The 27,559-nt window shown below is 35.0% G+C and overlaps 1 protein-coding gene across 1 annotated transcript in view; it reads right to left on the bottom strand.

The window, feature by feature from the left end:
- The window catches only part of Dhc64C (dynein heavy chain, cytoplasmic), a 1,087,706-nt gene that overhangs the window by 1,029,658 nt on the left and 30,489 nt on the right, over positions 1-27,559 (bottom strand). Inside the window, exon 3 of the mRNA XM_090398628.1 lies at positions 8,106-8,279. Coding sequence (XP_090254754.1) covers positions 8,106-8,279 — 174 coding nt within the window. The remainder of the gene's footprint in view (positions 1-8,105; positions 8,280-27,559) is intronic.

The following is a 27,559-nucleotide window of genomic DNA, read 5'->3' as shown; positions in this document are numbered from 1 at the left end:
ATTACCCAGGGAGCTCACTGCATTCACTGCGTATTTGGAAGGGTCATTGGTAAGGAAGAGGTCTAAGGTATTTGGGGAGTGGTTCAGGTTATCTGGAATTCTGGTTGGCATGTGAACAATTTGTGTAAGGTCATTAGTGATGGCAAATGTTTCAGCATCTCTGTCTGCAAGGTCCATACAACTGGAGGAGGAAAGCTAGTTGGTGTTATGGGCAGTGAAATCTCCTAGGAGGACGATTTTGCTGCTAGGAGAGTGGGACTGGAGAAAATCAATTTTTAAGGAGAGGAAATTAAAGAGCTCAGAGTGGCTGGTGGTATTAGGAGAGCGATAGAGACAGCAGATGAATTTGACTGAGTGGGGAAGGGGTATTTTCAACCAAAGAAGATCAAAGTTGGGCAATTCTAGGTTAGGCGCTCTCTCTGGCAGGGTATGTCAGAGCAGATATATGCACAGATGCCACCCTTGGGTCGAAAGGAGCTAAACAGTGTGAGGTTGAGATGGATAGTGCTGGGGAGAGGTGAGATTTGAGTTTCTGCTAAAAAGAGTAAGTGGGGTTTGGTAGACTGCAGATGGTAGTGGACACTAAGGTCGGAGCTGAGCTCACAGATGTTGGTGAAGTGGATATGCAAAGTTCTGTTTTTTTCCATACTAAGTTGTGCTATCTTTAATTTCCTTTGCATTTAGTGTCCATGCTTCACAGCCATATGTCAATATAGGAAGAACACACTGGTTAAAAGTTTTCCTTTTCAGGCATAATGGTAATTGCTTTTGAATATTGGCTGTAATTTTCCAAATTCATTCCAACCAAGCATCGTGCATCTTTTAATTTCATCCTGATATTTTGTTCCATTGATATCCAGTGTCCTAAGTATATGTAATTATCTACTTGTTCGATTTCATATTTATTGACTTTTATTATTTTTGGTTGGAACTAGCTATTGAACATAACTTGGGTCTTCTTTAGGTTTATATTTTGGCCAGTTGTTTTGCTAGCAATTTGGAGTTCATGGATACAAGTCTGTAATTCATGCACAATTGTAATAAAGATAACTGTCTTTTCCAAGCAGAAATGGCTTAAATATCTTCCATTTATCTTCAGACCTTTACCTCCCCAATCAAGAAGTTGGAATATTTCTTCTAGGCATGCTGTGAATAGTTTTGGAGATATTGTGTCACCCTGTCTTATACCTCTCTGTATTTCCTAAGTAGAGATGTATCCAGTGAAATGAACCATTGTTGTTGCATTGGTGTATGTCGATTTGAAGATCCTGAGGTATGGCTCCTCCACTTCATGGTTTCATAATCCATTAAGGATTTTTACTGAATCAAAGGCTTTCTCATAATCAATAAGACCAAAACATAATGGTAGTTGATATGTGTCACAACATTTGATAATCTGTTTTATAACTTGAATATGGTCCACTGTGCTAGCGCCACTTCGAAAGCCTGTTTGTTCTTTTGGATGTGCTAGGTTTAGAGCTGCACAGAGCCTACAAGACAAAATGTTTGTAAATTAGCAATAGTAGACTGACCGGGTTGGTAGTCAAGTCTTCTACTTAACCTTTTTTTATGCATCAGAATAAGGATGGCCTTTTTCCACGTGCTGTGGTACATCATGTTTCTTAAGACATAGGGTAAATAGTCTTCCCAAGATTTTGTAGATCATTTCCCTCCCCCACCTGCTTTTAGAAGTTCAGCTATTACTCCATCTTTTCCACTTTGCAAGCTTTGGATACTTCACATAACTTCCTCTATTAGAATCTGTTGTATTTCAGTTACTTTGTAATTATCTTCTTCATCTGATTTGTCATTCAGATATAAAATTGAGTAATATTCTTCAATTCTTTTTGTTATAGCATACCTCTCTGGTTATGGTTCCATCTCATAGTTTGATTATCTGTTTATCATTTGTTTGTCTTTTTTGAGATTACAATTATCTTCGATTGTTTGTTATATGAATTTAAAACTGAATTTTCTTATTTCTTCCATGATATGTTTTCTTGTTTTGCACAATTCAGTGTATTCAATTTTATTATGTGGGTTATCTGCTTGTTTCATTTCTTCATAAGCTGTTAATATAATTTTTTCTTCAGAAATTTTGTCTTATCTCCATTCTGTGGTACCAGCTATTTCAAGTGGACACTGAAAAAGATTTTGGGCAATGATGTCAATGCTTTCTGATGGATCAGCATTTCATCTTAAAGATTTTTAAATCTATTGTTTAGTTCATGTTGGAATGTATTTTTTTTTTAATGTTGTGTTAATATACATTATGTTTTGATCTTCAAAACATTTTTCTTCTTTCTTTTTGGCAACTTGTTTGCCAATTTGGTTATTTGAATCTTACTGCATACTATACAACGGTCACTTCCAATGTTGAAGATGTTGATAAAAAAAGTCTTGAAAAATGTTTTCCTTGGACAGGATAAAGTCAATTTCATTAATTTTTCCACTTGAACTTTTCCATGTCCACTTCCTGTGTGTTTTTTTAATTGGAAAAAAAAATAATAAATAAGCTAACACCTTTTTATTCCCATATAGGTAGTAGGCAAGGCTATTTCAGTCCTATCTAACTTTTTTGGAGACTAAGCAGGCAGTTCAATCTCCACTGGTAGCCAATCAGAGATAGCTGACCCAAGGCTATCATTAATTAATTGGTATGCAGTGAAGAGGGTGGCTAACAAGTGCCACCATCTCGTAGCCCCCAACCCTAACACAATATTTTTAATGTCTGAAAATAATGTGGGTTCAATGGCCGATTTTGAGTTCACAGGACGAAAAACCCGAGTTTCCAGGAGAAAAATCCGCTTACCAGTGCCAGAGATCAACTAACTCAGGAACCAGTCAAAAAAAAGCTTAGAAAAAATTCCTCTAGTTGGCAACTAGATTTGAACACAAGTCTTTCTTTGTGTGGTCAAACGGCATGGAGTGCAAACGCCACTTCTGACCTACACAGGCTCCCTACAAATTATATTACATTTGGCTCCGCTATCATCTCTCATGCCATATCAAAATTTCCCATTAAGCTTCATCTGATTGTTGTATTCATCTGATTCTGGCATCCAAGTCTCCCATTACCTTTTGAAATTATGTTTTCCTTTGTTGTAAAGTTGGAATACATCATGATAGAAGTCATTCATTTTTTTTTTTTATCAGTATGACTTGGATGATCCTGAGAATATCTTTAAGAGATTTATGAACAATCGAATAGCAAGTACTGTTATTTGCATAACAGTACTTGCTATTCGATCAGATATACTGTCAAGTTCTATTATATTTTTCTTCAAATTTTTGTTAATCATTAATCCAACTCCATTGATGATTTCCTAATCTTGGCTCCCATAATACAGTATGTCCCCATTTTTTTTTTAACTGAAGAATTTCTTCACTATTACATCTAACTTCATACAGTCCAAGAATGACCCACTTCAGTCACTTTAGCTTTTCAGCCTAGCTTGACTGCTCAGATTCCTACAGTTTAAAGTTCCAAGGGCTAGTTTCCAACAGCAATGTGATCTGGTTACCCAGGGATTCTTAGCAACCTGTCTTCACATTTAACTGCCTGCTGCCATAGATAATAACAATCTGGCCTCTGGGGAATGAGAGCCACTTTATTCCTGCTTGATTCATCTTGGAAGATTGGGCCATAATTCACCAGAATGGATATATATGACCAATTATATCAATATAAGGTTTTTTTTTTATACCTTGATTTTTAGGGCTTCTAAAATAGTTAACAATGGGATTAAATCAAATGCCTTTTCAAAATCAACGAATACTAAGACTCATGGGTTTTGGAATTCATTTGTCTTTTTAATGATTTATTTTATTGCATATATGTATAGATAACTGCGCATTATTCATTCTGAATAAGTAACACATGGACACATTTGAAAACATTTATCAAAATTTTTGTAATTAATCCATCTTAATTGAATATTTTCAACTGTGTCTACATGTTACTTATTCAGAATAAATAGTTTGTAACAGTATGCAAACAGCAACCATCAGTTAATAATGGGAACAGTTTAAATTTATAAATGAACAACACAAAGAACTAAAGTCCCAATTGGTACCATCTGTTGTTGGATAAAGAGAGAGATTAACAAATATTAATTTGATCATAAAATGACTCTCTCCCAGATTTTTGGTAAACTAATACAACCATACTGAGTCAGTCATATATATATATATATATATATATATACACATTTCATATATATATGAAATGCCCATTTCAGTTGGGTGTGCTGTTGTGTGGGTTATGCGACTCGTGCTACAAATTTCACGTCAATCTGACCATATACATGGGATATTGCGTCTGCCCGCAAACAATTTTCCAGGGGTGGTGGCTAAGCTTGGAGACAAATAATTACATCAATACATTTTTATAATTATTGATTTAAATAAATAATTATAGCAATAAACGTCTTTTAGCATTTTTTATGTAATTACTTGGCAATGTAAACTATAAATACATTATTTTCATTTTACATCAATTTTAATGATCTTTAATTCTTAGAAAAAAAGTATTCAGAATTAATATTTTTTTGCACAATTTCATATATAAAAAAAATTGTGGAATTTTTTACTCGATCCCGTTTACCCCCCCCCCTCCTCCTGCGGACACCACTGACCGTGTGATTGCATTTTTATCGATATATGAAAGTTTTGCAAATCTCATGCAAATAGGAGAAGGCAAAAAGTTGTAAATTTGGTTGATACCTATCAACTTTTTACCTTCTACTAAAGACAAACTCTCATCTATGATGTTGCCTGGCATTTATGAGATTCCATGCTCATGCAAATTGTCTTACTTTGGACAGACAGGTAGGTCTGTTCACAAACGCATCTCGGAACATAAAGACCACATTCGTCTTTTTAAACCACAGAAATCTGGTCTCTCTCAACATGAAATTGAAAATCCAAGCCATAGGATTCATTGGGAAAAGTCTAAACTTTTACATAGATCTTTATATAAACACGAACTTCTATATAAAGAAAGTTCTGAAGCCCTACTACACAGACCAAATTTAAACCACAACGACGTTCTTACTATTTATAAAGTATGGGAAATTGTCATACAAAATTGCGTAAAATAATTAATTATTTTTTTCCTTTTTACTTCTGTAACGTATTACGCATGTTTAATGAGATTCTATTGTAATCATGCACCCTAACTGTATGTTATTCCTATTATTGTTTAAACTACTGTACTGATGATGTCCTAAGACACTTAGGATGAAACATTTACAATGAAATAATTTTCACTGTGGTTAATACATCTGTTACTTTTAGTTATGAACTCACCACAGGTTTCGTTATTTAAATAAGTGAATTTATTATGGCTTAATTAAAAAAAAAAAAAAATTTATGAAGAGACAGTATTGCAGGAATAAATATGGTTTGATGGAGCAGCAAATCATCTTGTAAAATTTGTTGCATATGTTATGTGTATTTCTCTGGTTTGTGTATATTTCGCTCCATTTCCCAAGAAATTTATTATGTTTACTGAGACTCAGTATACATAACATCCGATCATTATCGGAATTATTCACGCTTTCAGGAATCCTAAATTCATTAAGTTTTTTTTTTTAGTCTCAGCGGTTCTTCTGTCTTATCAATCTCACATATGCTGGTGTTATAAAGAGATTTAATCTCTGTTACCAATTGTCATAAAGAGGGGGATTATTTATTAATTTATTTGTTATGAGATTTTCTCTAACGTTTTTTTCTATTTCCGAGTGTTTTTATTTATATGCACAAGGATTCAATTCCGATTGGTGCAATGACTTTTAACTGTTTCTTTCAGAATCCGAAAAATCAGAGACTGAAGACCAAATACAAAATATACACGTTCAAAAAAACAAAAACAATATATACAATTCAAATAAAATAACACAACTAACTACAAAAATAACCGGATCCAAGGCCTTTTAAAATAAACTTATACTTTAGAGATCACCCATTTTCTGACTCATTCCATTACTGGTTTGTTTAACATACACTTAATCACATCTACTAGACTAAACACCTTGTTTACACAATAGCAAAATGTCCATAGTCAGTTTCTTTGTTAAGGCCTTTTTTCGAAGATATAAGATTCTCTTCTTTTTCCATAGAATCCTTTCTCATCACCGTTATATAGATTTTCCTCCTGACTCACTTTAGAGTAGAAGAAACTTTTTTTGCTAGTACAAAAATTGAACTGCATGAAGTAAGAGTACCTATACTTCAGTGAATTCAGAATATCTTACTTCAAAGATATTCTGAATTCACCGAAGTATAGGAACTCTTACCTCATGCAGTTCAATTTTTGTTAATTTTTTGTACTAGCAAAAAAAGTTTCTTCTACTGCTTTATCTAAGTTGCTAAATTCCGTCTCCTTTTCCAGTAGAAATAACAGATAGATCAGGTCGTCCTTAAAACAGATGAAATTTTCAATCAGCGTTTCCTCGAACATTCCTGTAGAACGTCGATTGCAATATTTTCTTTTATTTATCAATACTTATCGACAGTCTTAACTCCTCCACCTTAAAGGCTCACAGTTCTACGGCTCCTTTTTTCGGAATCTTCTATTAATATTCCTCCGACTGTCACATAAAAACTTAATTTCCTAACAATAAAATTTTGCCGGCCTGCGTTCTTAAACTTCCATTAGCTCTCTTTTGTTTTTCCTCCATTACTTCCATACCGAACGCTCCCTTGTTGTTTTCATTATCTCGATACTGAACGCTCTCTTTGTCAGCTGTCAATCGCCCATCAAACTCCTCGGTGAGCATGTGCACTCCATGAAAGTGGCAAGCAAGAAGTTATGTATAATGGCTGACGTGTCGTCTCCGTTAGCGTTACGAGAATGTCTTTACAAAACACAGCACTTAATAATTTTAAACACAATAAAATTTCTAAAAGTAACAAAACTATCCAAATCCAGTAAGCACATACATTTATTTAAATGCTTCACATTTCATTTTGACAAAATAACATCAATAACGTACACATCACAAGTGCCGCCAATACATATTATGAAACCAAAACTAATGACGTACTAACATAAACAATTAAAAAACAGTAATTTAAAATTATGAATATTTTTACACTGGTGTTTTGTTGTAGATCAACGTCTTATAATACACTGAATATTCATTTTTATTCAGGAATAGATTTTTTTACTGTCTGTGTTTCCGAAGACTAGAATAAAAATGTCTCTATACCGTTAAAAAATTTTGTAACTGCAACAGATGCTATACTGCACAAGCAAAAGAAAAAACAATTAGCTTTTATCTCCTAACATCCATTTTCAAATTTTCAGTTCCAGAAAACATGTGTAACAGCTGTTTGTAATACAGTCATCAGATACAGAAAGCGCTCAACTCATGACAAGGTGATAACATTCAATTGGATTGGTTGACACAATAACCAATCACAGCCGGTGCTGGGTGAGCCCAATATGTTCGCTCACTCAGTCTTGCCATCTTAGCGATTTAAAAACACTAAAACGCTAATAATTTGACCAGCTGCCCCCTCTTTACATCTTTTCGAAGGGCTCAAAGGTGTATGCATTTTAAAAGCACATCCGAGCTATTAACGCGAATGTGACGAAATGTTTACACATCAAAAAGTGCCCTCTTCATGAAGTACTTTATTACCCTCGTGAAGAGGAAAATGAAGCATTAGAATATTGTGTTCAATTTTAGGAATCAAGTGAAGTCTGCAAATAATTGGGGGAGTCTTTAACGGGAATAAATGCAAAAATTTAATATCGGTGATACTGATATTTCTTGGATGAGCACCGCACACCCGGAATATTCGCCCCTGATATATATATGTGTGTGTGTGAGAGAGAGAGAGAGAAAATGAGTGACAGCTGTAGTTTTTGATGAATCCTACTTGTTCTGGAGGTGGCAAAAACTAGTTTGTTTTGTATTCTGTTCCTATTGATTTATCTGCTATAACATAAATATTGCTTTATTAATAATAATGCTAATTCAATGAAAAATGTTTATGTACCTATTATTCACACAGTACCAATATCAATATATACTAACAAAAATAAAGCACTTCAAATTTAAACAGCAGACTAAAAGCAATAAGTTTATTAATACCGCTCAGCTCTTCCTGTTTCTTTAACATATGATTTGAAATATGGCGCTACAGCACAGCTAACATATGAATGCAAAGTTTCGTATGGAGAACCATCATTCAGATTTAACACTCTCAGCTGTGAGGCAATTCTTTTATCTGCTTCAATCACTGATGATGTTTTGATAATAACAATGCTATGAAAATGAATTAGAAAAGTATTAAAAACCAGAATTATGAGTATACCAAACAATTTATAGTAGAAAGTGAATCATATTAATTTGCTAAACACTATTTGCAAAAAGTAATTTTTCATTTTTTAAATTTATAAATAATATGAAGAAATATATTAATATTCTTTAACAAAAGATGTTAAATTGTATCTCTAAAATTTAAAGATTTAAAACTCAAAACTTACTACCTGATTTCAATGACCAGACATTTACAAGGGAACAAAACACTAAATCAAACTAGTTTAAATTAAAAAAAATAAGGTACATATAATCAATAAAACATTTTATGAATAATACTGAATAATAAAGCATTAAAAATATAATAGCAGCTCCATGCCATGACCAATTAGTCCTATGAAAGCTGTAAAAAAACCAGGTCAGAAATATCAGTGATAATTTCTAAATTTGGGATAAATGGAGAGAGATGGAAAAAGTAAACTGAACTATGCCTTCAGTTTACTTTTCAAGTCTTGCTTTGGCGAAAATTCTTCACTTTCCTACACAACAGCTGGTAAACAACCACCTAGTGTTTTATAGACTTCAAGCTCTAAGAAATGTAATTCTAGAGTTTCAGTTGCAAAAGATCAATTGCAGCAAACTGCAACTGATCTTTTGTCTATAGTATTATCATCAGAGAATGGATCCAATTTGTCTTTAAGTGAAGTAAGAAGAAGTTTTAGAACAAAAGAGAATTGTTTTTAAACTTCTGTGACTGCTGGGGGTTGACGTTAAAATCTTAGCAATTTACCCCTTTGTATAGAATAATTTCTTTAGTGCCAAGGAGTGACTAATAACAAAGTTGCACAATTTGAAGTTTGATAATGCCACCAACTTAAATGTGCTGAATAGGTAGAGGACCTCAATATAGGACTAAAATACTCAAATTGTTATATTCGTTAACCCTTTCCAATACTCTTCTAACCTAAATTTCTTTCGATTTTTTTTTTATAATATATGAACCAAAATCATTAGATGTATTGATCCAGAAGTCCTATGAATCTTTAATGAACCTCTCTTATAAAATAGATAACCTTGGCAAAATTCCAACCAGAGAGACTATTTCAGCAACTTAAGATTGCAGTCCAATTCTAATCATAAATCCACTTGTGATTGTACCAAATTATAAAAACAAAAAGTTTAACATATTTGGATTGATCTTAATGTGAAAAAAGTCATTTTATTTTTTTCCAATGGATGCACACAGAGGTTTAGCTGGCTGATCTGAATACAGTTGTCTTTTTTCTTTGTGGCATTTAAACTGCACTTGTGCACCTGTGCGTGTGTGTGTGTGTTTTTTTTGTTTTTTTTGTGTGTGTTTTTTTCCTTCCAATAGTAACCCTACCAGGAGGTAATTTATTCCTACATGCTCCATTGCATTAGAATGCTTATATTACATGTAGCTTACAAGTACTGATTAACATTTCTATTTATATTTTTGTATCAATTTTCATATTTACATTTAGATTTTTATTCATACATATATTAACACTATACAGTATAATTCACATAACAGTATTTATGTTAGATCACAGGGACTGGAAGTTGATTTTATTAGCAAATTTAATTAATTCTATGTAATACTTTTCGATAAGTCTCTGTCTTGACACTGGCCACTTGTCTCCGGAAGTGATGACGTGTTGCATGAGGGGCATCCGGATGGAGTCCAATAGATGACAGTCATAAAGTATGTGGTCAACAGTCTGCTGAAGGTGTGGACTGCAAATGCATGATAGTGATTCCAGGATATGGAATCTGTATAAGTAGTGTCTTAGTTTTTTGTGTCCCGTTAGTAGCGTAGTAAAACCAGGAGAAATGGAGTCTTTTCAGCCGGAGTCTGTTTCTGATACTAGGAAAGAATTCTTTTGTTGTTGATCCATTTTTTGATGTTTTCCATTCTTCTTCCCACATGTCTAAGCTTTTCTCTTCTACAAGTCTTTTTATTGCCGATTTCGAGAATTTCTGGTAGCTTGTTTCTAGCTGCTTCTTTAGCCAAATGATCCGCTCTCTCGTTTCCTGCTATTCCAGAATGCGCTTTCACCCAGCAGAATTTGATTTCCCATCTCTCTAGAGTGAGATTTCGAACCAGATTTCTTGTCTGTTCTATCAATGCAATATGGTTGTTCTGGTTTTTTATGCCGTCTATAGTGCTTCTACTATCGCTGTAAATTGTTGCTGTCTTTTGCTGAGAGGTGTTGAGTTCTAATTCTTGGAGATAAGTGAGTGACTGAACTATGGCAAGTTGTTCTGCTTGGTTGTTGGAACAGAGACGATGTAGTCTAGAACAGTATTCTTGTATAATGGACTGTCTGTTGTATGTAGTGAACGAACAACCGACGTTCCTTTCAGTTTTGCTTCCGTCAGTGTATATTTGGAATTCGTCACTTTCAGAGCTTTCCTTCTCTTTAATATTTGTTTTCTTTGCTGGGTGAGGCCACTTACTGTAGTGAAGCAGACATTCATAGCAATTTGGATCGATGTTGTAACTTTCGATATATCTTCCAGAAGTGACTTCATATATGAGAGATAATTCTTGTATTTTCAGGCAGATCGGCGTTAGAGCTGCAATAATGCAAGCTGCCTCGAAAGATATTATCCTGTATTCTTTAATTATGCATATGGCTATAAGGCATTGAACTCCGTTTAGTTTTTGTCGGTTTATCTTCGATTTTAGTGTATGTTTCCTGTATTATTAATCTAGGTGCAGCATAGGATATCAGTGGTAGTATAGCACCGGTATATATCGTTTTCAGTGCTTGTTGACCTAAACCCCACTTAATCCTTGCCGACTTAGCTAGGAGGTTTACTATTTGTAAGCTTTTTTTCGGCAACATATGAAATGTGCTTATTGAAGGTGAATTTTTCGTCTCTATCGTTACTCCCAGGTATTTTAGCTCACTGGCTACCTCGAGAATTTCTCTGTTTAGGAAGACTGTTACATGTTGTTTTGATTTTTTCGTGAGATGTGGAGCACTTTAGACGTGCTATTGAAGGTCATTTTCTTCTCGTGTGCCCACTCTGCAATTTTAAAGAGTTCTTCGTTGGCCGTTACCTCTAACTGTAAGGCGTCGCGTCCCCGAATCATTATCAATGGCGAAGGCTATGACTTCTGTTTCAGTAGTGACAGCATGTCTTAAAAGCGAGTCGTACTGGATGTTCCAGAAACCTGGCCCACAGCAGGAACCTTGGAGACAGCCTCGTTTGACTTTTTTCTTTACAGTTGTGGTTTTTAGTGTCATAGTTGCTCTTCTGTCTGAAAAATAATTTTTTAAGGACTTTAGCTAATTTTTTAGAGACTGTGCTAATGTATGGATTAAGAAATTTCTTCTGGATCCTCCTAGACAGTGCACAACAGAAACTATTAATTTTAAAGGTAGCATCTCCATTCCCTACATTAGCACAGTCTCTAAAAAATTAGCTAAAGTCCTTAAAAAATATAATATCAGGATGTTCTTCACCACACTTCCTAAAATCCGTTCTCTAATCAGCCATCCAAAGCCTACTCATCACAATCTAAAATATCCAGGTGTATATAAATTATGGTGCGATTGCAATATCCCTTATTTTGGACAAACTAACAAATCTATTGAACAACGTATAGAAGAGCATAAAAGAGACATCTCTTACAAAAGATCTCATGCAACTGCATTATCCAGTCATGTTCTTTTTTCAAATAATCCTAATGATGATCAACAAAGCCACTTTTTTTGCTGGGATAGATCAGAAAATATCTTTCGCTATGATGATGAGTTTGAGAGGAAAACTGTAGAATCAAGGGAAATCCTGCTGAACCCTGTCCACTTAAATAACAATTTGAATTATAACATCCCAGATAGCCATGCTGCAGTTATTCAATACTGGCGTTCACGTGAGCCTGCACACACACGCAATAAACAATGGCACGCCTGTTAGAACAACTTGAAAAAGTACAACGTTTTTTATGTATCAATTATGTGTGGAATTTTTACCTGTAATTTCCAGTTTGTTTAGATACTTCAATGTTTATTACTATTCTTTTCCTTTAAGAATACCTGAGGAGGGCTGTTATAAGCCGAAACTAGTCGTATTATTCTTATTAAAATCTTTATAAGTTATCTCAGTTTTTAGTCATTAAATCTATGATTTTAAAATGTATCACAACAACCGAGTAAAAGACGATTATCACATCTATAGCCTAAATGACGAGGCGTCTCTAATGATACAAAGGAATTTTAAAAAAACATTGAAGAAAATAGAATTGAAAATAAACAGGTTAGTGTTCCTCAAACATTGTAAGTTCCATTCAGTTTTTCCCAATTTCATCTCATTTCAAGGAAAGATAACAACAGAACGTGCTAAAGGAATTTACCGTAAAGCTAAGATGGATCTCCTCAACGAAAGAATTTTAGACACAAAACGTTGTTTAGCTTTTTTTGTTCAGCACAAAACGATCCTTATCTCAAAAACTTGAAGAAATTATGGACAATGTTAACTTACATGATTTTATCATTAGCAGTGAAGCACAAGTCACACGAATACAAAACAAGAATAAATATACTCTTATCAGGAAATTTAACAATCAGGATACAAAACAGATCTGGTCATAGTGAAGTCCGTATTAATTCTGAAAAAGTTGTAGTGAACAAATCTTCTCATATTTTAACGGATGCGGAAACAGATATTCTTAGCAAAGGTCTCAATTTCATTCCCTCACCAAAATTTATCCCTAAAGAATCTCTCCTTACAAAAATAGAAAAGGCAAGTTCACTCATTCCTAATCATTTGGCGAAACTTCTTCGCATTGAATCGATTTTCATTATAAATAATGCTAAACCTCCAACAGATAATATTTCTCTGGCTGAAAGACAAGCCCTAAAAAATCTAAAACAGAACAGTAACATTATTATTTTACCTGTAGATAAAGGAAATTCCACGGTCATCCTCAACTCCAAAGATTACCACAACAAAATGCTTCAATTACTTGGAGATAGTTCGACATATTCAATTCTTCAGGAAGATCCTACAGGAGAATTACAAAACCGTACAAAAAATTTGTTGAAGACTGCAAGTGAACTTCCTCATAATGTTCGCCTCTCTTTACGCTCTCTCCATCCACTTATCCCACGCATCTATGGAGTTCCCAAAATATATAAAGAAAACATCCCTCTTCGCCCAATTGTAGAAGGAATCGACTCACCTATGTATAAACTTTCAAAATATCTAGCAAAGTACCTCAAGTGTTTCTCCAATAAATCTTCATCTTTCATCAAAAACACCACAGATTTTGTTTCGCATATAAAAGATATACCCATCAATGAAAATGACATTCTAGCAAGTTTTGACATTATATCTTTATTTACTAACGTTCCTACGGACGAGGTACTTACATTACTAAAGGACAAATTATCCAAAAAAAGTTTACTTTATTAAAACACTGCATTCATTCTGGTTACTTCAGATATCAGGACTCCGTTTACCAACAAAAACAAGGCCTGGCAAATGGGCAATTCTTTGTCCCCAGTTCTAGCTAACATCTTCCATGAAGATTTTGAAACGAAAGCCATATCTTCCTTCTCATTTAAACGAAAAGTTTGGAAACGATATGTTGATGATATATTCATTATTTGGAATCATGGCCACACATCTCTCACAGATTTTCTTCATCATCTAAACATCCAACATCCTAATATAAAATTTACTGCTGATCTAGAAAATAATAACTCCTTAGCATTCCTGGATGTCATGCTTAAACGATGCTCTGAAAGATTAAAAATCTCTATGTACAGAAAACCTACTCATACTAATAGATATCTGCATAATCTTTCTCATCATTTCCCACCACAAAAACTTGGAACTATATCTACCTTAGGACACAGAGCACGCTCTCTCTTGACTGAACCAGATGAACTACAAAAAGAAATAAATCACCTCACTCTTATCTTTAAACAAAATGGATACTCTGAAAAAACGATCAAGAAATTTCTTCTGGATCCTCCTAGACAGTGCACAACAGAAACTATTAATTTTAAAGGTAGCATCTCCATTCCATACATTAGCACAGTCTCTAAAAAAATTAGCTAAAGTCCTTAAAAAATATAATATTAGGATGTTCTTCACCACACTTCCTAAAATCTGTTCTCTAATCAGCCATCTAAAACCTACTCATCACAACCTAAAATATCCAGGTGTATATAAATTATGGTGCAATTGCAATATCCCTTATTTTGGACAAACTAACAAATCTATTGAACAACGTATAGAAGAGCATAAAAGAGACATCTCTTACAAAAGATCTCATGCAACTGCATTATCCAGTCATGTTCTTTTTTCAAAGAACATGACTGGAGTCATGTTCTTTGTTGATCCTAATGATGATCAACAAAGCCACTCCGTTTGCTGGGATAGATCAGAAAATATCTTTCGCTGTGATGATGAGTTTGAGAGGAAAACTGTAGAATCAAGGGAAATCCTGCTGAACCCTGTCCACTTAAATAACAATTTGAGTTATAACATCCCAGATAGCCATGCTGCAGTTATTCGATATTGGCGTTCACGTGAGCCTGCATGCACACTTGCAATAAACAATGGCACGCCTGTTAGAACAACTTGAAAAAGTACAACGTTTTTTATGTATCAATTATGTGTGGAATTTTTACCTGTAATTTCCAGTTTGTTTAGATACTTCAATGTTTATTACTATTCTTTTCCTTTAAGAATACCTGAGGAAGGCTGTTATAAGCCGAAACTAGTCGTATTATTCTTATTAAAATCTTTATAAGTTATCTCGGTTTTTAGTCATTAAATCTATGTTTATAAAATATATATATATATGCATATAAAATTTCATTTTACATTTCTGCAAGTTTATTGTGAAATATGACATTTATGGAGTTTAATCTCATATGTAAGTAAACTAATCAGTTTACACTCCTTATATCTGCTTAAATTAAAAAGTAGACTGTCTTTATGTACTATCTCAGGTAACGATAAACAGCACATTGCATTGGATGCCAAACTATCTGCAAAGATCTCCTGGCATATATATAAAGCAATAAACTCACGTGAAAATGTGCAAAATATCATTAGAAATGTTTTATTCTAAAATCAAATGACAAAGCATATTAGACTAACAATGAACTTTTGCCAGTTGAGTGTTAAGGACACAAGCAGAGCAGAGTTAATGCCTATTCAAAATCTTAGAAATTTTAGTCATTCACGAAACAGATGACTAAAGAGACCTTCCAAAGATGAGGTACAGTACCAAGTATGATACATACTGGCACTACATGAGCAGGGCTTGAAAAATCTCATCTAGTCATCCAATGAGCAAAATTTTCAGTTGAGTGAAGAAAAAAAAAAAAAAAAACAGTTTACTTGAGTCAATTTTATTTATGTAAGGTTGATGCAATTTCGTATGTCATTAATAGTTCCTTTGTATTTTTAACTTGCTTATCACACATACTGAGGATTATAGTGGTAATTACATATGCCTGTTTTGTCAATTATTACCATAATGTTCGTTGTGTTCCATTATGACAATAATGAAACACAACAAAGAAGACAGGATAAACACGTTTTATCACTAAAATACTGTCATATCACAAAGTAACTAAGTAATCAAGGCATAGTGAAATAGCAGAAAAATAGCATACATGCATGCCAAACAGAATGTAATTAGCTCCCTTTGTACTCAATGACAGAATATGCAAAATTCAAACCATTAATAGCAGTAATGAAAACTTAGAAGGATAAGCAAGAAGTATTACAGATTTTAATTTTCTTAAAGTGGAATTTCTTTGTATCAATGCAAAATTTAAATTTTTGCTCATTTTCAGAGATGCTGCATGTGAGCAGGTGCCATGGCCAGTGAGCAGATACTTGTGTGGCTGCAGAGGCCCTCTGCTCTATGTCAGAAGCAACCTCAATCTCGGGGAATGATAGTAGCCTGTACTGGCTCCTGTTTGGGAAGTAGCAACTTCTAACACCTCATTCAGAGTACAAATAGCAACAATGGTATCCTAGACACTATAAGTATTAAGCACACAACATCTAAGCAGACATACTGGTTTGCAGACTGCCTGGAGTCAACAAGGCTCATGTCCATAGCTTAGACCAGGGTTTTCCAAATTGTGTGCCGCAGAAAGTGAACAAGTGTTCTGTGCAAAATTATCACAATTAATATTAATATGAGCCTGGAATGGTTTTAAATGCTGTGACTCTAACCAAGGTGTTCTATTAAAAAATTCATGATTTGTGAAGTGTTCCGTCATAGGAAAAATTTGGGAAACTTCTAGAAGATTGGGATCAAATACCACCACTGATACGAAGGAACTCCTCTCAACTCAACCTATCAAATACTGCCTTCCTCCTTTTCCCCAATAGCAAACCTAGACCCTGCCTAATTACAATAGGACTTATCCCCCAGAATAAATAACTTCCCAATATCCCAATTGGAATCTCAGGAAAGTCAATTGGTCACAATCAAAATTCACTGAAAACATCAACATAATTCTAACTACAGTTGATAATTATAAAGATTCATTAAACCACTCTCATAGCATCTGGCGAAAGACATCCCCAGAGGATGCAGAAAGACCTACATATCATGTTGGTCAGCCAAAATGTAGTATTCTTCTGGCAGAATATGAAAAACAAACAGAATATGAACAACAAACATACAAAAGACACTATTTCTACTCTCTTATGGTCTTTGGATGAAGGCAGAAAAGCTAACTGGCATGGAGAAACAAACCCTAACTTTATCAGTCAAGTTGGAAGGTTTAGTCACTTCTCAGGAAAAGTAAACCCAAACACCATTACAAAAAAAGCTAAACTCAAAATTCCATCATTACAAAAAAAAGTTCTCATGTCCTACATCTACAGCAAACGCCAATCCAATAAACACAACTTCCTTACTTGTTAATATAGCCATGTCACTGATATTTAGTATCTAGTGCTTCACCACCAACTGGTATTTCTAACCTAACTTTAAAATCACTAAGTAAAAACTAGTTGCAACACATTTTGTGAGTTCCACTCATGAAAATTTGTTAATTTATCATATGTTTTTAGTAATATGGATGAGGTAATGCTCAGATAATCCAGTAATTTTCTAGAAAGGATTTCTGGATCACCTAACCAGAATTCCTGTACTTTCTCAAGCCTCTTCAGGCCTCCAATACCAGTGGTGGTGGTTTCATACTCATCAACTCACATGAAGACATTTACAAAAATTCATGCACACTAAGTTAAGCCCATGGCCTAGTGGTTGGAAGACAGGTATACTCTGCATTTGGCCAGCATACTGCTGATTTTTGATTATCTCTTATTCCAGATAAGTTTACTCAACTAGTTCCACTATACCACCATTTATATTATTTCCATATTAAATCAGCCAAATTCACAAAAAAATTGTGCCTGAATATTCTGTTAACTTTTCTGGCAAGTGCACTAATTGGACCCATGGTCCTTTATCCCTTTGTTGGATTTACAACAAAATTTCTGGATTAAGGAATATTATGGAGCACATGACTAACCTACTGTGGACTATTGACTACCAGTGAGGGTTTTTCCCCCCTTCTTTTATTCCTTTTTTTCCCCTTCTTTTTTCAACCAGCCGGCCTAGTGGTTAACGTATTTCTCTCCAGCTAAAAGGCTGCGGGTTCGAATCCAGCCATGGGCATAGATGTTTCTGATTGTCTTAAAATACTAGTAGTTGTGGTGGGCAGTAGATGGTGGTGTAGTTGGTGGATTGAGTGGTGGAGACGGAGAGTTGTAGAGTAGGTGCCCTTCCCCAATGAGTCTTTGAATTCCTTGGAGGTGTCATATAATAATATATATATATAATAATATATATATATATACAGTAAACCCTTGCCGAACGCGGGGGTTACATCATTAATACATTGCGCGCACGACAAAATCGCGTTCCGCCAAGTTAACTTTCTATGGAAAAAAATGTGTTATGTATAGTTCAAATTAAGAAAGTATGTATGTATAATTTAAACTAACCTAAATATTGTTGTAATTAAAAGGGAAAAATGAAACAAATGTAATTGAAAGGATTTTTGTTACTGCTTAATAAGTAGGTACATGATACAATTATTTTTTTAAAAAGCTAGTGATTTTTGTTGGGACAATGACTGACGCAACTCTTTAAAAGTTTCGCGGTAAGGAGCGCAGAGTTTTTCAATGCCTTTCATAAAGTGTCCTCTTCTTTCTTCATTTGGGTCAATCTCCATTGCAAAATCAGACAGTTCCTTTTTTTTTAACAATTTGTTTAACTTCTTGTAAGTTAAAGGCGCTTTATCTTCTTCTTCACTATCGCTGCTTTCACTGTCGGCTAGTGTTACAAGATCATCCAATTCTTTATTCCTCGATCGTCATTCAAGGAGAAGTCAAAGATTAATTCTTTGACTTCTCCTTCTTCCATATCAGAAAATCCTTTGCCACCAATTGCTTTTGCAATTTATACGATTTCTTTGGCTTCATTTTCAATTAATGGAAATCCTTTAAAATTGTTGACAACTTTTGGCCAGAGCTGATACCAGCAAGCATTCAATGTTGATGAATTCACTTGTTCCCATGCAAGTTTAATCATTTCTATGCGGTGGCTTATGTTGAATCGCTTCCAAAATGCCATTAGCGTGTCGTGCTTTCCTTTGTCTAGTGCTTTATTTGCAGAGGTGTAAACATGCCTGACATGTTTACACCTCTGCCTTAATTCTAGCTTTTCTATTCCACTTCCACACAACGGGCAATTGCTCAAAATTTTTTCCCTGCAATGCACGAGGCGTTTTAGATCGATAAATGAGCAGAGGCTTGCACTTGAAGTTGCCTGATGTATTTCCTCAAAAAACTTTTTTTCAACTTATCTAAAATTTTAATTTTCTGAGATAATGCCAAAACTTGCCGTCTTTTTGCTGCTTTATCATCTTCATTCTTCTTCTTAGATGTAATATTGAATTTTTGAAATTAAAAGAAATACAAGTGCAAAAGGAGAAGAGGATAAACACTGATAAATATGTGATTACAGTTCTGCTAACGTGAGTGAAATGATCACAACTCGGCCTGGGTCACTCAGCTAGCGGGCAGCACCAAGCAAAGGTTGCCGGCCAACGCTCTGCAGCGTACCACGTATGAATGAAATTCTAGCATTGGACAAATTAAATGGAAACAATTATGATAAAGCATATATGCAAAATCACATTCTGCAAGGATTTACTGTATATAAAAAAGTAGTTTAAATGACTATATACCGAGAATGAAAAAGAATAAGGTTTAATGTTAAGATACTACTAGTTTCATTGAATAAATCAACTTCTTCAGGTATCACATGCAAAGAATTATATAAAATAACAGCGACATGATAAAATTACATCAACAGATCTATATAAAAGACAATAGTACATTTTAAAACAGGAATGCGTGCTGGAGTTCCAATTGAAGTTGACTACGTGTGTGAGCTGTCACGAGTGCACCAATACTGGACAGTGGCAATGTGTGCATCAGAAAGATTGTAGCTAAGGCTGTTGTTAATATGGGATGAATTGAGGGATGTTTCTCTAAATTTGATAATCTCTCTTTCGAGTTCATCATAACACACATGGATATTAGAAGTTTGTGGCCAGTCTACGAGGTGTTGGTGGCCTTCATCTGAGTTAATAGAGAAGAGAACGTGGCTAGAGAGAGAGTGATGGCCCTAGTCCTATTGTAGGATATGTCTCTTTGGTGTTCTTCCATATGTAAAAGGATGGATTTAGCTGTCTGGCCATAATATGGTTTGCCACATTCACACAAAATCTTGTAGACTCCTGGATACTGAATAGGGAGATGTTTCACTTTAGGTCTACTTAGTATGGAGCGAAGTTTTGGAAACGTAGTAACGAAAAAAAATCGCTACATTTTTTTCTAGACCACCTCAACAAGTTTCAAGAGAAAATCAATTTTACCTACGAACTGGAATCCAACGACTGTCTCCCCTTTCTGGACTTAAACTTACAAGATGTGCTGAAAATATCAAAATCTCCATTTTTAGAAAACCCACACACATAGACAGATATCTTCATGCTTCTTCCCATCACTACCCTTCGCAAAAATTTGGTATTATTTCAACCCTTGCACATCGAGCCAGACCTTTACTAACAGATGAAATATGTGATTACAGTTCAATTGAAAATGAACTCCATTTACTAAAAAGGACTTTTGTCAACAATGGTTTCTCTCTTAAAAAGAATGATAAATTTTTCTCTTTCCATTGCTAAACTGCTATTGAAGATTCTTCTCCCCCAAGAGCTTTTATATCGTTGCCATACATCAGCTCTCTCTCCCCCCAAAACTGGCAAAAATTCTTAAGAAATTCAACATTAGAACTTGCTTCACTATGTTTCCAAAACTTCGCTCCATACTAAGTAGACCTAAAGTGAAACATCTCCCTATTCAGTATCCAGGAGTCAACAAGATTTTGTGTGAATGTGGCAAACCATATTATGGCCAGACAGCTAAATCCATCCTTTTACGTATGGAAGAACACCAAAGAGACATATCCTACAATAGGACCAGGGCCATCGCTCTCTTCTCTATTTACTCAGATGAAGGCCACCAACACCTCGTAGACTGGCCACAAACTTCTAATATCCATGTGTGTTATGATGAACTCGAAAGAAAGATTATCGAATCTAGAGAAATATCCCTCGATTCATCCCATATTAACAACAGCCTTAGCTACAATCTTTCTGACACACACATTGCTACTGTCCAGTATTGGTGCACTTGTGACAGCTCATACACACAGTCAACTTCAATTGGAACTCCAACACGCATTCCTGTTTTAAAATGTACTATTGTCTTTTATACTAGATCTGTTGATGTAATTTTATCATGTCTGTTATTTTACATAATTCTTTGCCTGTGATACCTGAAGAAGTTGATTTATTCAACGAAACTAGTAGTATCTCAACATTAAACCTTATTCTTTTTCATTCTCGGTATATAGTCATTCAAACTAATTTTTTATAACATTATCTACCGAGTAAATATGAATACATATACATATACAGTAAAACCCCTTTTTTACACTTTCCAGGGGACTGATGGAAAAAAAGTATAAATAGCAGGAAATGTAAACAAACATTAAACAAAGGCTAAAAGATGACTTACTGCTAGTATGTGACTCTACATACTAGATTAAAAAATTTAATAACTGAAAATAAATGCATTTACAATTACTTATATTTATCTATTTTAAAAAATCTTTAATTTTTGATTGTTTTTGATTTTTCTGCATTCTTGTATGCTTATACACTGCCTCTCCACAGTGTATAAGGCATTTAATGCCTTATACACTGTGGAGAGGCAGTGTATAAGGCATTAAATGCCCCATCGTCTCCTAATGCACTTGCAATATATTGCCCTCAAAAAAGAGATATTTCCATTACTTCTTTACTAGTAGGGATGGTAGGTTCTTGATCACAGTCTTCTTCAACTACTTCTTCCTCTTCTTCACCAAGGTGGTTGGAAAGGATGTCTTCTACACTTGGTACTGTTGATGTGATCACACCGTCATCAACATCAATATAGTCTTGAAATGAGGGAAACTCATCCATTACATACCAGTTATTGGGCTTTGACACATCTTCTTCCTCCTGTAGTTGTTCCTCTTCCACAAACATAACTCCTGCCTTCTAGAAACAGTTGGATATGGTTTCAGGAATAACATGCAACCATGCTATGGCCACATGATGCATGGTTGCATGTTATTCTTTCTTGGCATCAAGGAATGATATGGTCATTTGTTTTGGGTCCATACCATTATCATGCATAAACACAGCTTTTTCAGCAAATATTTTTCTATATTTCCATTTAAATGCATGGATGATGCTCAGATCTAATGGCTGAAGCTCACTTGTACAATTAGGGAGAAAGAACATTAATGTAATGTTTCTGAGCTGCAGATCTTCAGGGTGTGCAAGACATTTGTCTAGCAGTAGTAGTATTTTGTGGTGATTTGCCCCATTTTAGCATCCAGAGCATGCATGGTGGATGTGAAGATGCTGCTGGTCATCCATGGTGTGCTGTTGGCATCATACTTAGGCAGATTTTTCACGTTCTTAAAACACCTTGGATCAGATCACAACAGAGCAGAAAAAATACCTCAGTGGAGGTATTTTTTCTGCTCCGTTAACCATGAGCAAAACAGTTACCTTCTGCTTGCTGAGTTTTCCACCATAAAAATACAATGTTTTACTTGGCAGAATGTTATAAGAGCCCAGTTTCATCAACATTGAAAATATTTTTCGGTTCGTAGTCCTGAATAATAGTCTTTAGTTCATATTTCCACTGGTTTACAGTTTCCCCTGCAACACTATTACTTTCTCCAGACACTTGATTATACACAATATTGTGACAAGTCTTGAAACGATCATCCATCCATTTGACGCAGTAAAACCATTAACCCCCAACCTTGCAGTAAATTCAAGGGCTTTCACTTGTAGTATAGTACCATCAACTGGAATACCCGATGCTCTCGTAGAAACAAACCACTCCGCTACAAGTTTATCCAATTCATCGTATGTCGATGTCCGGATATATTTTTGTTTTTTGACACAGAACCAGATTGCTTTGCATTGAGTTCAATGCTTGACCTGTTTTTTACTATCGTGTTCAAATTGGACACAGAGAGTCCAAGATCTTTTGCTAAATGCACACATGTTCCAGCATGCCAATCTACACATCGGAGAATTGCCATCTTTTCTTCTACCGAAATACATTTTCTGTCTTTTTTTTCTCCATGTTACTAGCATGGATCATCCACCACCGCAACTTGAAAGCAACTACCACACGCTAATTACGTAGCAGAAATTCTGCAATATCAATTCGTACTGCGATTGAAAAATCAAGGTATCGCTCATTACTACTGCAAGCGTGCAAGTCGCCGCGATAGCTGAAACGAAACTACAGCCAAAAGCAACGCCATCTGGGAACAGAAATGCGCAGATTTCTGCAGAAATCTATTTGAATGAGAGGAAATCTATTCGAAAATCAGTGTTGCCACCCGATGAAAAACGCAAATTATGGAAAATAACGTCCACATCAAGTTGTTAATGGCTTGAAAACAATATATCGTAAGAATAGGCCTTAAGATGGGACCAACGGAAAACGATGTAAATGGCAGGAAAACGTAAATTGCTGGAACGTAAAAACGGGGTTTTATTGTATACACACACATATAAAATAAACTACTTGTTTGACATGGATTTTTTGCGATGTTTGTCCTGAGATAATTATTTTAGTCAGCTGCTATGTGGTAAACCATAATGGGCTTGGAATATTATTGAGCCTATATTTGGTTCACCTATTTTGAGCTTCTAAAGTAGGTTAAAAAAAATGTTCAGTATAGTTTTGGGATGTTTGCATTTTGCAGGGTCATGCTCACTGCAGTCTACTGCTTGGCAGATTAGTGGGTTAGAGTGAATAGCAACAAAGAGAGAAAGTAGTTTTAGGGTATGGCACTTGCAAACTTCAGTGATAGCTACTGACATATATCATTAAGTAGAATGATTATTTTTATTTCCACAGCAGGAAAAGAATGTTTATACCTGAAGAGTTAAAGTAATTGCTTCTTTCAAACTTGGAAATGCAGATAAAGTTAAGAGATTTACAAACATTCAATTTTAAGATTAAATACAGGTAGTTTAAAATCACTACTGGATTACAAAGCTAGCTCATTTTGAACTCATAACATGCAATTTATTTATCTTTCTTAGCTCTTAAGTTTTTTGTTTTTGTTAAATTAAGAATGTTGTATATTTCTTAGTATTATTAACTGTTCTCATTTCAGTATATGGAAGTGTGAAGACTCGATTCACTTAATTATGGAAGTTAAGATTGATTTTTCAGAATATAGGGGAATTATAGTAATTTCATATATCTAGGATCAAACCTGTGTGCCTAGATTTCAGAATAGAAATTTAATAGCACTTGCAGCCAAGAAACAAATAGTGTGTGTGTGTGACATTTACATCAAGAAAAAAAATAAATGTATATAACTTTTTTTTCCAGCAAAATTATTGGATTTAAATAAATTAAGGATACCAAGAAATGATATACTTGGCTTAATCCAAGTGTAAGCAAATAAAATTTGCACCTGAAGTTTTTCAGGACCGGGACAACTCGTGGTAAAGGTGGTATGACTTCACATCACTTGCCTTAGTATCCCATAATGCAAAGCACATCTCCTTGCGGACATGCATAATGCTATGCATTATGGGAAGGGTCACTACCCAGACCGGTTTCTACCTTTGAGGTCTCATCACTGGGAGCCAGACCCAGAGGTGATACTAAGGGTGAAATAATGCACAAGTCATATTTTCATATATGGATTTATATAAGACAATGCATAACTACAATATTGGTATAATTCCTCTCCTCTGTGCTACTGCAATTGTGTTGCCATGTTCCTTTCTTTTCATTTCTTTAAACCAGTTTTAAGCCAATTCTCTAAGGGAGAATTACATATAAGAATTAAATCTTCTGGCTGCAGATAAGAGGGGAAGGTGTGCTTTTATGTCTGTTTCACAGATATACAAGCACACCTCAGGGTTTCAATTTCTGTAGTATCTCAGGTTCACATACACAGAAATTCAATTCTACTTCACTGTTAAGTGAAATTTATTTTTATCTTAATATTATTAATCTAAAAACAGTTAAATATCTACAAAATTGCATTTTTCATACACAATGGTGCTTTACTGAAGTTAGAGGTCTATTCCAGAAGCAGTTTTCTCACTTGGCTGAAGATAAGTTTTTTTTGACACAGCCATTCCACTTAGAGAATTATGTGAAAGAGCAATTATGGAGTGCCTAAACAAAGACCTAGAGACTGTTGATGAGCTGATCTATGTTTAGCATTTTAAATACTTTTACATGCAGAATAGTCAAGAAGTATTTGCAGTTCATCTATTCTCTTTCAGCATATATCTCAAGCAACAACCTCAAGCTTACAAATGCTTGACAGGATTCAAGTTCAGGGAATGTGCTTGTCAAGATATTAGAAATCAACTCCCATTCTGGAGAGGATGGGAATGGATATGAGGCTAGTAGTATGGATAAGGGGAAGGGGGACAGACAGACACCAGAGAGTAGTATATGATGGAGATGTGTCTAGGAGAATGATGGTAACTAATGGAGTACCTCGAGGTTTGGTACTAGGACCACTACTCTTTAATTTGTATATCAATGACATAGGGAAAGATTTAAGAGGGGATATTCAGATGTTTGTTGATGATGCAAAACTTGGGAGAGCAATAGTTAATAAAGGTGATGTAGATATCCTGCAGGATGATTTAAATTATTATTGTGAACAAAGGATAATGATTGTTAATTTAATGTTACCAAATGTAAGGTTATGCACTTTGATTTTAAAAGGCTGCATATGGTGTATCACATTGATGTATTGGTTTGCAGGAAACTGATGAGGCTAGGAACTTAGGGATAATGGTGGCCAAAGAGTTGAAGTTCAGAAGGCATATTGCAAAAGTTGGTAAATAGCTCAACAAATTACTTGGATGTTGAAAAACAAGCTCACAAGTAAATATAAGGAAGTTATTATCCCTCTTTATAAGGCTATGATTCGGCTATATCTTGACTACTGCCCAGATGTGGTAAACTGGATTTCTTGGGGACCAGAAGGAGGTCAAAAGGATTCACAGCCAAGTGACATGAAGATGGTGACAGATCTGTGGAATATTGACTATGAGCATAAGTTGAAAGTTTGTGGGTTACAAAGTTTAGTTGATAGGTGGAAAAGAAGGGACATGATAGAAACTTTTAAGATATTAAAGGTGTTTTATAAAATCGATGTAAGTGAAATTTTTCAACGTATGGTTTGTGGGTTACAAAGTTTAGTTGATTGGTGGAAAAGAAGGGACATGATAGAAACTTTTAAGATATTAAGGGTGTTTTATAAAATCGATGTAAGCGAAATTTTTCAACATAAGACAAATAGAGAACTAGGGGCCATCCATGGAAGTTGTGTAAGAGTATGGTAAGTAAGGGTGTGCGGACCAGATTTTTTTTTGTGGAGAGTGAGTGGAATGGATTGCCAGAATTTGTTGTGAGTACCCTGACAGTGAATAGATTCAAGGAGAGGTAAGAGGATTTGTGTGTATGATGGTTGATTTGGAATTCTCTCGCAATGAGTCTCCGGACTCCATGGAGATGCCGTAATATATTAATAATAATAATTCTCCACACCACTCCTCAACATTTTCTGGTTTAAAGGATTGTACCAACATTATTGAAGATTCCAGCATCTGCAAGGCAGTTTGCCATCAAACCATTTGTACTTTGTCAGAAAGGAATCACAGGCATGCTTGAAAAGATATATAACCAATCAAAAAACATTAGATTGTTCTCCCTCCTCCCCAAAAAATGGCTCAATTATAAGATTTATTATTTTTTTTTTTAATTACAATCAAGAAAAGGTCCGCGCAGTTAGCTTAATGGCCGTGAACTTCACAACCATATGCCTGCGGAAGGAGTGTCCTATTTTCGATTCCCATCGGAGACATGAGACTAAGGAAGATCTTTGCCTATGGCTGAAGGATCTTCCTCAGCCATAGGCAAGTTAGCCAGTCTTGGGCGTAGACAGTAGGGTTTTTCCACCCAGTTTATCCTGGGGTTTTTCATCCCACAAAGCAGGCAGACCAACATTGAGAACAACACTACAGACATAGGCTACACCAGGGCGTGGGGCTGACCACCTTACCCTGTAAACGGTTTGAGGTCCGATGATTAATTAACCCTCGACACTGCAAGGTAAAAGGGGGTAAAAGGAAGATGAGATGAATCAAGAAAAGACTTAAAATGAAAGAGCTATTATGCTCATCTAGACTAAGGTTTTACAAACATTCACGCCCAAAGTGGGATGCAAACCCAAAACCTGTTGGTTGGAAAGTGGATATGCTATCCACTCGGCCAACCAGACCATGTGGATAGCATATAATAATTATTAAATACTATATGTAATTTACATTATGTAATAATGTTGCATACTATTAACATACAAAAACTGATTTTTTCATGGATCCTTCTTACGGTCATCTATCTGATAATATTCACAAAGACTAGCTTAGTGCTCGCATAATTTGGGTGCTGTTGTCATTAGAAAACTCAAGAGGTTATTAGGAGTCTGAAACTACAGAAGGGATCACTGTGTGGGGGGGGGGGGAAGGCTTACTGTGATATAGCATCAATCATAGAAAATGCAG

Source organism: Typopeltis vanoorti, chromosome 10 (assembly GCF_054136105.1).
Source record: "Typopeltis vanoorti isolate ZY-2024b chromosome 10, IOZ_Tvanoo_1.0, whole genome shotgun sequence".
Classification (NCBI taxonomy): domain Eukaryota; kingdom Metazoa; phylum Arthropoda; class Arachnida; order Uropygi; family Thelyphonidae; genus Typopeltis; species Typopeltis vanoorti.
Note: the sequence above shows the minus strand (reverse complement) of the source record. Positions and strands in the feature narration are given on the sequence as shown.